The 17,141-nt window shown below is 33.6% G+C and overlaps 1 protein-coding gene across 2 annotated transcripts in view; it reads right to left on the minus strand.

The window, feature by feature from the left end:
* LOC136043832 (iron-sulfur clusters transporter ABCB7, mitochondrial-like) overlaps positions 1-17,141 on the minus strand; it is a 96,793-nt gene that overhangs the window by 32,852 nt on the left and 46,800 nt on the right. For both annotated transcript variants that reach the window (XM_065728766.1, XM_065728767.1), the window contains exons 3-5: positions 14,196-14,388; positions 5,306-5,574; positions 2,637-2,988 (exon numbers count right to left, since the gene is read on the minus strand). In XM_065728766.1, coding sequence (XP_065584838.1) covers positions 2,637-2,988; positions 5,306-5,574; positions 14,196-14,388 — 814 coding nt within the window. The remainder of the gene's footprint in view (positions 1-2,636; positions 2,989-5,305; positions 5,575-14,195; positions 14,389-17,141) is intronic.

Here is a 17,141-nt window from a genome sequence, read left to right on the forward strand (position 1 = left end):
ATTTGAAGTAAAAAAAAAAACAAAAAAAAAAAAAAAAAATAACGCCTCAAAGTTTGTTTCTATGCATTTTGTTACGTTTTTACGAGCCGGACATTCTTTTTTGGGAGGGGAGGGAATTTAAAAAATATATATCATCAAAGAACATAAAACCATGGAGATATTCAACGACGGTCATCCTGCCTGTGAAAATAAAAGTAAAAGAATTCGTCCTTAAGAACATTACTATTCTCTAAAAGCAAAAAAAAAAAAAAAAAAAAAGTGAAAAGATTTATCTATAAAATGGGTGAAGAGCTTGAGCGGCTACTGATTCAGCAGGCAAAAAATATTTAGGAAGCTTTTAGCCATATAATATAACTGATAGTGTTTCAAGCGATTAGGAACACACAACAGTACAAATGTTGTGGTTAGTTTAGGAAGCAATATTAGTATTTGTTTGGTGTGGATTGTGGAGCTCAGGAAGAGGGCCTTGGATGGTGGAAGGTTACAGGGTTGTGTTATGCTTGGGTGAACTTGATGAGTTTTGCCCTAGAAAAACAGCAAACACTGGGGGAGGATATGATAGAAAAGATACGCAAAACGCTTCTAAATTTAGAATATACAGATTCCCTAATATCCTAAGTGAAAGTGTGGGCAAAATGAAAGTGCTGATATTTTTGAAGAGTTCAAAAAAGAAATAAATCAAGTGAATACTTTACGAAGATCCTGTGTTAATAGCTATTTTGAATCGAAACTTGAAGCAAGAAAAGGGGACTCAAAAGGAACATGGAAGGTTTTGAGAGAAGTGTTAGGTAGACAAAGAGAAAAATACGCCAACTTCACTAATTGTTGATGGAAAAGTCTACGAAGGCAAACAGAGCATTGTGAATCTCTTCAGTACCTACTTCTCGATGATTGGTGAAGTGGTTCAAAAGAAAGACCAGCCACTGAGTCAAGGAGCAAGTGAGGAAGTTTTCATTGACGATAGAGGTCCGGGACTAATAATGGAGACCGAAGAAATGAATATTGAGGGGTGTAAAGAAATTGTAAACAATATTAAGTCAAACTCTTCAGGCGGTGACGGTATAAACCTTAAGACCTTCAAGCTTTATTATGGTTTACCTTCTACTATGCCTCGTCCACTTGATTAATTTATCACTGAAATCGGGAGAATTCCCGCAAAATCTTAGAGGCGTGAGTGATTCCTCAACACAAAAGTGGCTCGAATAGACCGATAGATCGATAGACCGACTAGGGACCGATTTCTCTTCTGTTGGTTTTCTCGAATTTGTACGAAAAAATTATGCATAAAAGGTTTTATGCACATTTAACAAAACATGATTTTTTAACAAAATTAACAAACAAAACACTTTTAACAACACATGGTCAGTTTGGATTCAGGAAAGGCCACTCTATTGTTAATGCTACGCGGCTTTTGATTTTCTGAATGCATCAATGGAAAATGGTGGAATGATTTTTTCGGTTTTCATATATTTTAAAAAAACGTTTGACACGGTTGATTTTGAAATTTTAACTGATAGGCTAAGGTCACTTAGAGTCACAGGTAGTATTTTAATGTGGTTTGAATCTTATTTGATAGGGAGGTCGATACGTGTATGTTTTGATGATGCTATATCTACAATTTCTTTTTATAAATTGTGGCATTCCGCAAGGTTCTGTTTTGGGTCCTTTGTTACATCTTGTATATGTAGATACTATGCAGTTTTATATTCCTGGTGCTGTTAATACTTCTTTGGCTGACGACACGGTATTTTCAGCTGCTGCAAGAAATGCTGATGATCTCGTGGAGAAAATTAATCAAGCTTTAAGCCGTCTTTTAATTTTTACAAGGATTAGCTGTTTATCAGCGAATTTTTTAAAAACTCATTTTATGTTGCTTAGTCGGAAAGGAAGTCCAGTTGATTTAAGTGGAAAAATATTTCTTTGTAATAGACCATTCAAACAAGTAGTTGTGACGAGATACCTGGGTTTCCAGCTTGATCAAAATCTGAGTTGGAAAGCACATATTGATCAGGTGGCGGCTAAGGTATCTAGAGGGTTTGGCCTGATTCGGCGTCTGAAAAATCAGTTACCTCGTTCTACTCTTTTAACTCTTTATCATTCTATTGTCATGCCTTATATTTCGAACGGTTGTGTGATATGGACAAGTGGATTTTATACAAATTTTAAACGTGTTCAGGTTTTACAAAATAAAGTTATTAGATTTTAACCTGGAAATCTTTGAAATTTACACGAAGGGCTTTACCAGAGACTTAAATTTCTCCAAAAACAGGTTTGTTTTTGTATTTAAAAAATATTCTTGTTAAACAAAAAATTTAATCTTAATTTTTACATTTTCCAGGATAAGAGTATATTTCGTTTTATATTCTTTACAGCCATAACTCTTACCACCGTCATGGCAAAAGAAAGCCTGGTAGTTCTCTGTTTGCCTAAATAACCCAGCTTCTTTTTCAGCCCGATATTTTGGCAATTTAGAGGAAATGAGCATTTTTTTTTTTTAGGTTAACAGCTTTCAAACTTTCTCTGCTTCAACAAACTTTACAATAGAAGAGATTATTGTCCTATTGTAAAAGCCAATATTTCATATTGCTACCTTTATACTAAACAATTTAGTTTATACACTATACTTAAATTATTACCTTGCATTATATTCCTTGCAGCCATAACCATTACCGCCGTCATGGCAACAGAGAGAATAGCCTGTTGGCCAAAGTTCAAAAGCGCCAAGCTTGTATTTGTCTTCAAAGAGGCTTTCTCATAATTCTTGAGCACCTTATCATACTGATCCGCTTCAAACTGTTCATTATTGAAGTACTTCACCGTTTCAAAGTTGATTAGAGAATCCACAGCCTTATTGCCAGCTTCATTTTCAGCCCGGTTCATGTCAATCCTGAATTTTGTACGCCACTGAGTTACTGACAAAGTATAGGCTGCGTATAAGCCGATGCAGCCTAGAGTAACACCAGTGTATCCAAGCCCACACTTGTACCCCTGAAAAAAAAATAGCCAAAAGAAGAGAAAAAAGGTATTTTTACTACTGAATACGAAGCAGAATATTTAAACAAATATAATTATTCAAAAATAATATAATAAGGACCAGCTTCTACATTTCTTCGTTTAAATATAACAACACGAAATTACAAATTAAGAGAGGGTTAAACTACTGTCCAATTATAGAGGGCATCCAAGGCGTTCTGTTGACTGTGAGATTCGAATGTATTCTTTTATTAAACATTCTTTATCGTTTTCTATGGGTTTGGAAAATCATGAATATAGGTTTGGAAAACAACGCAAGATTTATTGACGTAATGACACATTTTAGACTGTTGTATAAAGTTACTTCCAATATTTATTTTTTCGTTATGAAACCAAGATATTTTACAACCTAACAAAACAATACAGCATAAAAAAAAAAAAATCAGAATGGTTTCAATGCCCTAGACATAACTAGTTGAAAACTTTTATAAGCTTCAAAAGAGCATGGCCTTTCAACAGATCTTTTTTAAAAATTTATTTGTGAAAAGTTTAATTTTCTTTACACTTACTGGAAATGCACAATTAAAGTTGCGTTCGATTTAACGAAAATTAGTTAAAAGATTCGGCAAAAAAAAATTCGAAATCGGTTTAACATGAGCCATACAGGACATTAGGAACAGACCTTCAGGTTTAGGAAGGGGAGGCCTGAAACAGTCAAAATAATGAAATAGGCGGAAACCATCTTGGCTTAAAACAAATCAACCTTTTTATGAAAGCTTGACACCTCTTGTTTCCTTTTACAAGAAGAAACGTAAACTCTAGCATTCAAAATACAGCCACCGAATGAGCGCTGTTAATAAACAGCTGTATCATTCAATTTGCAAAATTTTGAATGAATCCTCAAGTTTTGCAAGAGCAAACCTTTTTACAATAAAGGCAAGCATGAGCTCCGGAGTTCAAATTGTTTGCTAGAAATTCTTTGTAGATATCTAACAACGAAGAATTCTTAATAGCAGTTTCGTACTCCACTTTTTAATTCAGTTAGAATCCGTTCGTTAAAAAAAAAAAAGAAAAGTTATCTAAGAATAACAAAAAAACGGCATCATCTACTTATTAGTTAACTAATAAAGTAAATCGAACCAGGCTTAAGTAACCAAATTGGCTATTAAGCTAGGTATTCTTTTAATGTTTAAAAGAAACATATCTAACAAGGAAATATTTTAGCAAAAGATCCAAGCATTCCCTCAAAGAATCCTAACTTCCAATGGAACATGAGCCCCGCCATAGAGGGGCAAAAGACGATGACTCCCTCCACATTGAGAAGCAACAAGACACCTTTGACAACACATCAAAAGGAGAAAACGCAAACACTCCCCTTTAAATCCTGGCTCAAACATAGCTCGTTGGTAGTATACTTATCCCTCTACTCCGGAAAATCTCGCCAGAAATCTTGCACTATAAGCCAGAATTAAAACACTCTGTTTACGTTTCTTAGAAGAATGAAAAAAAAAAGACAAAAAGAGGGATGAGATACTTTGCTTTATCAGACTAACTGACAATTTTGCCAGAATATCAGACAATTCGAGCTAAGTTTAAAAAAAAGAAATTGGGAGCTGTGAATATACAAAAAGGGGAACCGAAAAAGAAAACAAGTAAATTTTTAAAAATGGTAGATGTATTGGATATGTTTAGATAAGCTATGCTCGCCCCTTCTATGCCTCTCCAAAGACCTACACCAATCCCAATATTTTTCTTACAAAAGGATTTTTCGCCTTTTTCAGGTTGGTATCCCTTTAAGTCACTTGGTCTCAAGCGCCCTTTGGCATATTTAACAACGTTTCTGATAAAATAATGCTTCATGTATGTTGCATTAGATAATTGTACAGAATCTGTTTAGAGAAGCACAACCATAATACATTTTCCACACCCCTGCAACCTTTTTTGTCTCCCCATGTTTGTCGTACCCAATGGTATATATCAGAGGTTTCCAACCGATCTTGGGCGATGCTCCACCTAGGCATAGATACCCTTCTCGTGATATTTGAAGTTTGTTACTTAAAATTTTACATGTATTCAAAAAGCTTAAAAAACTATTTAATTGGTATCTTTTTACAGTTCGTCCTCCAGGTATATTTTCTATTAATTACAAACACTGTATTAATAGAACATTTTTTACACACTGTATGACGTCATTGCAATAAAATCATGTATCTTTTTTGGTCTCTATATACGTATGAATGTAACATCATTTTTTTTTATTATGGCTTAAAGTGAAGTCAGTCGAAGGGGACCGGTGCAGCGTTGGGAATCATGAGTATAGATAAAGACTCACCAATATCGCACCGACTAGAGAAACTTCAAAAATGGTAGGTGCAATATTGAAGACTAGAGCACTCAATATGAAATTTATTCCTCTACTTCCTCTGTCGATTGCTTTCGAGAGGGCTCCAGTTTGACGACTCAGATGAAAGCTCAGATCAAGCTTGTGCAAATGTAGAAAAACGTTTTTTGCCAGTTTACGGATAGAATGAGATGCAACTTTAGCAAAAACAGCATTCCGTAGTTCATTGAAGGCAGCAGCTCCTAGACGAGCTCCACCGTCTGTGAAGTTACATACGGTTAGAAAGTTGCAATATTTATGCACATACTGAGAAAGAAAATTTTAAGTCAGTGACGTCCAAATAAAACAGTGTCGTCAATATTCTGATTTTTAATTCAATTAATAAATATTAATTTAAATTACTGAATATTATAATATTATAAAAGTAAAAATTTTATAAATGAACAACAACAAATTACGCATGTAAGACAACAAATAATAATGATTGTTAGTTTATTTAATTAATGCAAATATTTGATGGTGGTTAATCAAGAGTTCGCAGCAAGACCATGGAAGCGGTGTGTTGATACCTTCAAACCCCGAGCCATCATACAACCCTTCAGAACAGAACAAGACAGATCTCCGTATCGAGCCATGGTTCCTGCCTTGCCGAAACGACTGGCCTTAAGACGTCCCGCGAGGACGGACGGGACTTCTTTAAGTTCCCAGCATACAAAAGAAGGACTAGTGTAAATTATCAAGGAACTAAATAAGCGACTAGACGCAACGTAAAAGAAAATCAAGAGACAAGATAGCAAAAACAATGAAGTAAAACAGACGAATTTCTTGTTTAGATAAGAGCAGAACAAAGAAAAAGATAATCGAATATGCCAATGAGCTACTTCTATGAAATTCAAATGTCGTCTAAACATTACCTTCAGTTCAACAAACAAACAAACCGTTTCAGTTATTCTGTTGATAAATTATTTTTTAATTAGCATAAATTACACCTTTTCTTTTGTTAAGGGTTCCTGACTGATCCCCACGGAAGTTTTTTTGTCACGGACTTTGATATTTTTTTAAATATCTATAAAATCAAATCGATATATAGGTTTAATATGTACTTAATTTACTTCCAAATTAAAAAAAAAGCTAATTTCGCTATTCTAACCCATTTTTAAGATTTGTGATTAAACAGAAAAGCAGGCAGCCCCATATTGACTTAACTTATATTCGATGGTGAGATTGAATTGTTGTTAAAATAATTTTTATAATAATTGTTAAAATTATGGTTAAACAAATTCAAAATTGTCACAAAAGAAATTTGCAACATAATCCGCAAGCAACAAGTTTCACGAACAAAAGTCTGCATGTATCATGTTTCACGAAGAAAAAAACGGTATGCAACAAGTTTTACGAAGAAAAATATCATGGTCAATTAAGTTTCATAGTAGAATAAATCAAAATACATTGTCTCTTGAAAAAAATATCTGTATGAAACAAGTTTCACGAACAAAGAAAAAACCAACATGAAACCAGTTTCACGAAGAAAAATGTCATAATAAATTAAGTATCACGAAAGAATAAATCAACATAAAAAAAGTTTCACGAAGAAAAACATCAAGATGAATTAAGTTTAGCTAAAAAAATCAGCACGCAATAAGCTTCATGAACAAAACCGCTTTCTCTCGAGGAGAAACATCAAAGTATAAGTTTCACGACAAGGAAAATCAGCATGCAAAAAGTTGCATCAAGAAGAAATAAAAATATATAACAAGTTTCTCGAAGACATAAATTAAGATACATTAAGTTTCTCGAAGTAATAACCAATATGCAACAAGTTTCACGATCAAAAATCAGCATGCATTGCGTTTCACGAAGAAAAAACGAACATGCAACAAGTTTCAAGAACAAAATATAATGGTAAGTTACGTTTCACAATACAATAAAATGATATACGTTAAGTTTCATAAAGAAAAATATCAAGATAAATTCACGAACAAAAATTTCACGAACAAATTTCACGAAGTTTCACAAAGAAAAATTAACACGCAACAAGTTCCACAAACAAAACTGTGTCACGAGATGAAAAATCAATTTACAAGTTTCCTGAAGGGAAGAATCAATGAACATGAAATTTCATTAAGAAGAAATAAAAATAACAAGTTTCTCGAAAACTTAAATCAAGACTTAGTAAGTTTCTTGATGAAACGATCCGTGTGCAACAAATTTCACGAAAAGAAAATCAGCATACATCAAGTTACACGAAGAAAAAACCAACATGCAAAAAATTTCATAAAGGAAAATATCATGACACATTAAGTTTCACGAAAGAATAAATCAACATTCAACAGGTTTCACGAAAAAAAATTACGATATATTGAGTTTCACGAACAGAAGTTTCCGAGGAGGAAAATCAACATGAAACAAGTTTCATGAAAAATAAATTAAAAAAAAGTTGATCGAATACAAAAATAATGATACATTAAGCTTCTTGAAAAAATAATCCATACACAAAAAGTTTCACGAGCAAAAATCAGCATGGATCCTGATTCACGAAGAAAAAGAAACCAAGATGCAACAGGTTTCACGAAGAAAAATCAACCTGTAAGAAGTTTCACGAGGAAAAAATCAGCGTACATTATATTTCACGAATAATAGATCAGCATGCAACATGTTTCATGAACGAAAATATCAGGATAAACTAAGTTTTACGAACAAAAATCAGCACGCAGCAAGAACAAAAATCAACATGCAACAAGTTCCACGAACAAAACCGATTTAACGAGGAGAAAAATCAATGTACAAGTTTCACAAAGAGAAATCAACATGCTACAAGTTTTACGAAGAAGAAATAAGAATATAACAAGCTTCTCGAAGACATAAATCAAGATACATGAAGTATCTTGAAGGAATAATACATATGAAACAAGTTCCACGAAGAAAAATAAACCTTCAACTAGTTTTAGGAAGAAAAATTAACCTACAACAAGTTTCACAAAGAAAAAATCAACATGCAGTGTGCCAGGCTGACGTTAATTGCTAGAAGTCATCAGAAGAAACACTATTGGAAATTTTCCTTTTAGTTTGATTGTTCGATTCTAGTGTAAACGGTTATTTTTGTAAGAAAATGTTTTAGGTGTGATAATGCATGCCAGGGGGTGCCATATGATAGCTATTGTGTGCCATGCTGGCGTCAATTGCTAGGAGTCATCAGGAGAAAGGCTGTTAGAAATTTTACTTTAAGTTTAAATGATCGTTTCTAGTGTAAACGGTTATTTTTGTTGAAAATGTCTGAAAATGCTTTAGGCATGATAATGCATTCCAGTGGGCACCATAGGCTAGCCATTGAGGGCCACAGACTGGGAATTATCATTGAACGATGTAATCTAAACAATGAAATGGCAAATTTCCGCTGTTCAAATAAAAACAATGGTCATTTTTGGTTTGTACGTTTTTTTTATAAAAAGGTTGAAAAACTGTTGGGCATGATAATGCGGGCCAGAGACTGTCATAGTGTCACACAGAGACGCAAATTGACATGGTGTATCACGTTGACGGTGGCTTGCGATAACATAATCCAATGGATTTAATGCATGATTTTAACAAGAAAATATCAGGAAAATAAGGTGAGTGATGCTAGAGGGTGCCAGAGGACCCAGTCACAATGTGGCATGGTGGCGTGAATTGACATGGTGTATCACGTCGTTGAGGTGGGTTGCTAAAACATGAACAAATGGATTTAAAGCAAGATTTTTAACAAGAAAATATCTAGAAAGTTTCATAGGAACGATGAGGGGGTGCCGGAGGGGAAGTAATAGCTTGGCAGAGTGGTGTGAATTGGCAAGATGTATCACGTTGGGGGTGGGGTGGCTAGCGAAAACATGAACCATTTGATTTAATGCAAGATTTTTAAGAAGATAATATCTGTAAAATTTCTTAAGAATTATGAGACAGTGCTCAAGATTGCCAGAAGGCACAGTCAAAGTGTGTCATGATAGCGTAAATTGGCATGGTGTATCACGGAGGGCTGAGTTATAAAAACACGAACCGTTGGATTTAATGCGTGATTTTATTACGAAAATATCTGTAAAATGTCATAGGAATGATAAAGGGGTTCCAGAGAGTGCCAGAGGGGGCAGTGATGGTGTGACACGGTGGTGTGAATTGACATGGTATATTAGGGAGGGTTGACTTGCAAAAACATGAACCAATGGATTTAACACGTGATTTTTAACAAGAATGCATCTGGAAAATGAATTAAGAATGATGAAGGGGGTGCTAGAGTGTGCCAGAGAATCAGTAATAGTGTGGCAGGATGGCGCGAATTTACATGGTGGAGTGACCTGGTTGGGGGTTGCTTGCAAAAACAAGATCCGATATTTTTAATGCACGATTTTTAACAAGAAAATATCTGGAAAATGTCTTAGGAAGGATAATATGTATCAATGAGATGCCATGGGCCATTCCCATACTGCAATGGTGGCATGAATTACTTAGACTTAAATGTTCTACCGCTTAAGGCTAAGGTGGGAGATGTTAAGTAACGTCCGCGGATCGCTGGTTGGCATCGTTTATGGTTAGAACTAGGGCGGTATCTGATCGCCTTCGAACCTCTAACTTTCGTTCTTGATTAATGAATACATTCTTGGCAAATGCTTTCGCAGTTGTTCGTCTTGCGACGGTCCAAGAATTTCACCTCTAGCGTCGCAGTACGAATCCCGTCTGTCTCTGTTAACCATTACCTCAAAAGAATTTTTTGGCGGAGGAGTGAAATCTAACACCCGGTCAAAGAAACGAGGCATTTTCATGAAGAGCTTTCAGAAATAACTCTTAATAAGGTTTAAATTTATCTCTAAGAAGAATCCCCCTGTAATTGCTTTCAAGGGGCCCCGATGGAATCGGATGCTAGGCGCCTTCTGATTGAATTGGATGCTATTAATTAGTTGCTTGACCTGATTAGTTGGAATTGACTGCTAAAGGTCTCCCATTGGAATTGGTTGCTATGGGGTTCGGTGGAGTTGGAAGCTAGGGTGCCCCCGCTGGAATTGCTCACTAGGGTCCCATTGGAATTGGTTTCTAGGAGCCGATGGAATTGGATGCTAAGGGGCCCCGATGGTTAGGTTAGGGGGCCCGTTGGAATTGCTCGCTAAGGGACCCCTCATTGTGATGGAAATGCTAGGGCCCCCCGTCAGAATTGGTTGGTAGGAATCCCACCTTTCTATAATTTATGGTTCTTTTTACTTATATTTGATCCTTTATAAGTTTTTTCACGTTTTGTTTTTCCGTTGTTAAGTTTTAACTGCTTTTTCAGTGATTTCGTGATTTTATAGCGTTTTTTTAATGAATAAAATATGTATGTGTAATAAAAAGCCTTCATTCTTTCGATTTCTTGTTCCGGGATAAAACTTCGATAGGTAATCGTTTATGCAATTTAAGCACCTTGTAGCCTATGCACATATGTATGCTCATTCAAGAATGCCTCTAATATAAGTGTAAAATTCTGAGTATTGAAGAAGAAAAGATAGACTTTTCAACGTATATGAAGGCGTACCATATTCTAACCATAATGATACTCTCGCTCTTATTTCGTTTCTGATAGCACATTCAAGTTCCAATAGATTAAGGCTCTATTACTAAAAAATAATATGTTATGAACAAGCCCCAATATTATCTGATAACATTCTAAAGCATTACTTAAAATGCAAGTACAAACCAAATGTGAGCAATTTTTAGTAATCGGTTTTCCCATCTGCATGTTAATTATTGCAGCCATATTGGAACAAACGAGACAGGGAATTCACTTATTGGGAAACACCTTATCACGGAGAATGAATTAGCCGAATCAAAACGTTAGAAAGGCTTTCATAGCCCAATTGGTTAGTGCTCCATTCCATTGAAGGAGAATCCCTTTCGAATCCTAATGTGGACTTAGAATCTTTCGAATATAAAGGTTCCCCGAGAAAAACATACTGAAAGAAAATTAAATCTAAAAAGAAAAAATCGCTTATAAAAACAAAACACCGCAAAAGAAAACGAAATCTCTAAAAGTATGTAACATCCCACGTGTATGTCCTCCTGATTTACAAGCGGGGATCCCCCCATGGGCCCCTGAAGAAACAAGTCACGTTAGAATGCGTCATCCTTAACATAAGTAAACGTTACCTATTACGTAAGAACTAAAGATATCTGATAAATGTCTTGAAGAAAAAGTCTTGAAATGTCTTGAAAAACGGCTATGTCTTGAAACGTCTTGAAAACCATCTTGAAGACAAATGTCTTAAAAAACGCCTTGGAACATTTTGAAAGTCTTGAAGAAAAATGTCTTAGAAAATGGCTTGAAACGTCTTGTAAAAAGTCTTGAAGAAAATGGCTTAAAAACGTTTTGGAATGTCCTGGAATATCTTGAAAAACATCTTGAAGAAAAACGTCGTAATAAAAATCGCCAACTTGACTTGCGGACTCTAACACGTCCTATTACATGATAATAAAAAAAAACTATGATATAACATCCCAACCCCATTTCATAACAACCGAAGCAAACCTCCCGATTTAACGCCTGCATCTTTTAGAAAACATTCCCTATTACGTAAAATGCACCTGCGTCTTGAAAAAGTTTTTAAAAAAAGGTGTCGGGACCGGAATTCAAAAGGAGTACTGTGTTGTCGAATAGATTGAGGCATCGCTACTAGTATTGCTCTAGTACAAATAAAATGGTTGATGGCTGATGATAGCGATCAGGCTAAAATAAGGATACCTATATTTAGATACCCCCTTTTGTATGTGAAATGGCAATGTGGTATCAAAATCAATTAAGAACCAGCAGTATATAAATTCTAACATAGTTTAAAATGGTGATCGATCATGTTCTGATTTTTAAACAGGAAATGTTGTTTTATCTTTGTAATCAATTAAGCAAAGGTTAAGTTGAAGCAAAACTCAAAATGTTTCAAAACTGGTAATGGCTCAAACTTAAATATGGTAAATTGTTCGTAAAAAAAAAAGATAAAAAAAGCACTGAACCGTAAAGGTCTGATGACAAACAACAGAAATGAAAACACTAGAAATAAAAAAAAAAAAAACTTCGTTCATTTTTTGGATAGATGTCGTTCGTCTTGTGGGCTTTTTCTTTTCCTCTTTATGCTCTCGCAATTTTAGAGTCCTCTTTTTGTTGAAATTGTTATGGTTTATATTTGTTGCCCTTTTCAACACTCAGGATACTTGGTTGTAAACAAGTGAAATTTTCGCTTTACTGTTGTTTCTTTCTTACTTACTACTAGCAATAGACCAGTTTTTTTCAAGCTTTACTTCTTTGGTTTCAACACGATTCTTGCAAAATTCCTCAGTTCCATCTGTGTGATTTCTAGATTTAGAAATCTTCCTTTGATTCTAAAAGAATCTAAAGAATCTTTTCAATATATATATATATGAATATATCTAAAAAATCCCTATTGTTCTTCTTGTTTTTGGTGTTTGTGACTTCTAAATTGTTTGTTTTTTGATTCTAAATGATTTACAAATTCTTTAGAAATCATCATACTTCCATTTGTGCGATTCAGACTTAGAAAATTTTAAATTTGAGTATGACTTCCCTTTAATCAGCACTTTTATTCGACACAATATTAAGTAGAATTACAATAACGCATGACTTCAGTAGGTGGGCCGCCATAGTTCAATGGTCAGAACTACTAGTCTTGTAAACGAAAGGCAATGGGTTCACTCGTATAATATGACTAATTCTTATAGCAAATAGTATTTATCCAACGCAATATATTCGAGTCCTGGTCTAGGTGACAAATAGAATAATATATTATTAATCGCGATAAAGATTCGACAGTTTAATACAACATCGAATCACTCGAAATTTAGCTAAGGGTTGAATACTCCCCCTCCCTTCAAAACAGAAGTCTTCCAGCGGTACTATCCAAAGCTTTTTTTTCATGGTAGAGGCTGGACTGCATAGATTAGCAATTCCAAAGAGACACTTTCGTGCCACAGAACAACCCTGTATGAAACTAAATATGCTGTCATAAAATGCAACCGTACTCATAAGATCTATTTAATGAAATGGTATGCTCAAATTGTCATCCATGATGTATTCCAATTTATATTTCAATGCGCAGAAAAAAATGAGCAAATTAAAGTTACAGCCACTTAAATTAAATTTCCTTAGTGAAGTTTTAAGTCTAAATCCTCCTGATCGAAGCGCGTGTCATATTATTATATACTAAAACTAACAAATGCATTTAAAACAATCCTTTCAAACACCGAAAACCAAAAAGAGATGTATTACAATAGTCTATTTGGGTAACTTGTATTCGAAACCGCCAACTGGGAAAAAAAAATTTAGTTTTGCTTAAAATATTAACTAATACATGGATTTAATTTATCAACTTCGATCCAAAAAATTGTAGCACAAGCAAAATCCGTTGTTTCTACTTCGCACAAAACTTTAAACTTTGAACTGTTTGTTTAAACTTTCAATCTGGAACAAAATTAAAATGCAAAACCTGATTATATTATTTATTCATTTAAATCACAACTTTAATGCTTATTATTTTATATTATATAATTTGATTGCAAAAATTTATATTATAATAATGTATTACATTTACATTATATTTTATTATGTGTTATAATATAAATAAATACATATATATATGTATGCATAGCCTATATGTTAAAAATAGTATTTATATCATATTTGTTATCAAACTTAATGGTTTGCTTTCTTTTAGAGCTTTTATTTTATATTTGCATAACATTATATAAATAAAATGAATGATTTATGCAAAATGTTAAATTTGCATAAAATCAGACTGTAAATCCATAAGAAAAATTGCAGTGGGTACAGCAAAGAACGATGACGTACAAAAGAAGCTATCTACAATAGAATACTTACATCCTAATAAGATGGCAGTGGCAGTAGTTACAACAGTGCTCGAAGGATCGCTGAAAGCCAATATATCTCCTGTATGAGCATTTAGGTAATCAATACTATATTTGAATACAAATGGTATTAAAACGTTCGTTCCTTTAGCAGCCACCAGCAAAGACAACGCCATCACTACACGGGCTTTTATATCCATTTGACCCTAAAATATATCTTTTATGACCCTAAAATATCATAGACATAAAATCAAAAATAGCCTGTTTAACACAATAAGGGGGTTTTGGTTATGAGAAAATTGCCCAACAAAAAGAGGACAAGAATATCCCATAATAGACTAAAAGGATTCGATTTGTGTTAATAGCAATGAAGTCAGCTAGAGATTCAGAAATTAACAAACGTGGGTTCCCATATATACGATTAATTAAAAAAAAACTTCCCGAAAAAAAAAGTTTTCTAAAGAAAAGTAAAGGCCATATTACACTCAAAATCAGAAGAAATAGAAACCTACAATGACTCAAACTCAAAACAATCATAAATTACTATTAAAGAATAGCTGAAACCCAAAACTAACAGGAATTCAGTAAACAATCATAGCAAAAAAAAACATACAACAGGTACTAATATAAATGAATAAATAGATCTCAAAACAAGTGAAGCTTAAACTGAATATGCAAATCTAGCTAAAAACGAACAAAAATTTTTGCTATTGAGGCATAAATGAAACTCAAAACGAACAGAAATCAAAGAAACAATCATAACAAACAAACAAACAAACGATGGTTACTAATTTAAATGAGTAAATAAATCTTAAAAAGTGTGAAACTTAAATTGAATATGCGAATCCAGCTTAGAAGTCTAAGTCTAAAGCCTACTGCGTCATTAGTGGTTCACTGAAAACGAACTATACTACAAATATTTTCTTTTCCAGTTATTGCAGCATTGAAAACGAAAATAAAATTACAGTGAAATAAAATCTTGAACTGATGATCTTTCAACAATTAATAGCATTATATATCAAGCATTAAGTTTGATTTTATTTGCACTTTTCAAGACTGTAGAAGATACACAGAGTTTTCAGTAAAGCACCACTGACGCAGTAGGTTTTAGACTTTTACACTGTAAGAGGGAGGCAAAACCCTATCTCTTCTTTTAGAGATTTTTGTTTGTTTTAAGCTGGATTTGCATATTCAATTTAAGTTTCGCTCGGATTAAGATTTATTTACTCGTTTTTATTAGTAACTATGGTTTGTTTGCTTGATAATATTATTTATTTAGTTTCTGTTCGTTTTGGGTTTCATTTATGGCTCAATAGCAAAATCTCTTTGTTTGTTTTAAGTTTGATTTGCATATTCAGTTTAAGCTTTACTCGTTTCGAGATTTATTTATTCATTTATATTAGTACCTACTGTAAGATTTTGCTATGGTTATTTACTTAATTTCTGTTCGTTTTGGATTTTATTTATGCCAAAATAGCAAAATATTTTTGTTTGTTTAAAGCCTGATTTGCATGTTCAACTTAAGCTTTACTCGTTTTGAGATTTATTTATTCATTTATATTAGCACCTGTTGTATGTTTTTATGCTATGATTGTTTACTTAATTTCCGTTCGCTTTGGGTTTCATTTATTCTTTAATAGTAATTTCTGTTTGTCTTATTTAGTTTGTTATTGTAGGTTTCTGTTTCTTCTGATCTTGGGTTTGAAATGGACTTTACTTTTCTTTAGAAAAGTTCTTTACTTTTCTTTAGAAAAGTTCTTTTTGGGAGTTTTTTTAAATTAATTTCTGTTTGTTTTCTATTGCCAAATTTTCAAGTTTTTCAGAATTTCCTATTTCAAAATGTTTTTTATTCTAAAATAAATTAACAGTTTTAGTGAGAAATAATAAATTAAACTGAATATAATGATGTTAATTGCTGAGAGCTCACCAGCTCAAGATTTTGTTTCATGCAGGCCGGATTTAAAACTTTGTCGCCTTTAGGCCCAAGCACTTTCGCCCCCCCCCCGTTTTTGCAAGATTTTCGGGGAAATCTCCAAAACTTCGGGAATAGTGAAAGCCGCAGGGCCTAGTGGGGCTATTGGTAAATCTTGGTCTGGTTTCACAGCAATTTTCATTTTATTTACCATGTTGTAATAAAAACAAAAGAAAATGTTTGTTATATAATTCCTTTTAGTAAAGTGCCAAATACGCAGTAGGCCTTATACTTATACCGTTAGAGAAACGGGCAGTAACCATACTCGTGTTTGTAGTGAAGACACCATTCAGTAGAAGTATATAACCCTACTCCCTGAAAACGACTGCGGTCTAACACCCAAGCTTTAATCCAATTCTAACTCGTGTTTGACTTCTATTCTCCCAATTATTATAATCAAAAAAAGGTAAATTAATTTTGCAGAGCTTTGTAGCCACTTAAGAAAGAGAATGATGATTCAAAGTAAGAGAATTGGCTATAAACAAGAGAAAGACACTTTTACCGTTTGAGAAACGGGCAGTAGCTGTACTCTTGTTTGTAACGAAGACATCATTTATTAGAAGTACACAACACCAATTTCGGAAAGAATTGGAGAAAAAACTTTCGGAAAATTTTTTTAATTAATTTTTTTCGTTTTGATTTCAAAAAGTTTCAAGTTTTTATAAAACTTCTAATTTTAAAATAAGACTTCTTTTTTTTTTCAACATCAAAATTTCATCAAAACATCAAAACTAGTATCAAAGTAACAAAACCAAAGTATCAAAGTAAAGAAAGGATTAAAGTTAACAAGGTATCAAAGTAAACAAAGCATCAAAGTAACAATAAGAAACTTGCACAACTCACAGCCCTTGCACCGCAAATCGAAGTTACCACGTAAGCCACTAAATCCAAGTATCAAAGTAAACAAAGTATCAAAGTAACAATAATTAAATTCCGTAATTCAGAGCCATTTCCCCGAGGCTAGGGGGGCATCAACCCCGGAAGCAT

This window comes from Artemia franciscana, chromosome 2, assembly GCF_032884065.1.
Source record: "Artemia franciscana chromosome 2, ASM3288406v1, whole genome shotgun sequence".
NCBI lineage: Eukaryota > Metazoa > Arthropoda > Branchiopoda > Anostraca > Artemiidae > Artemia > Artemia franciscana.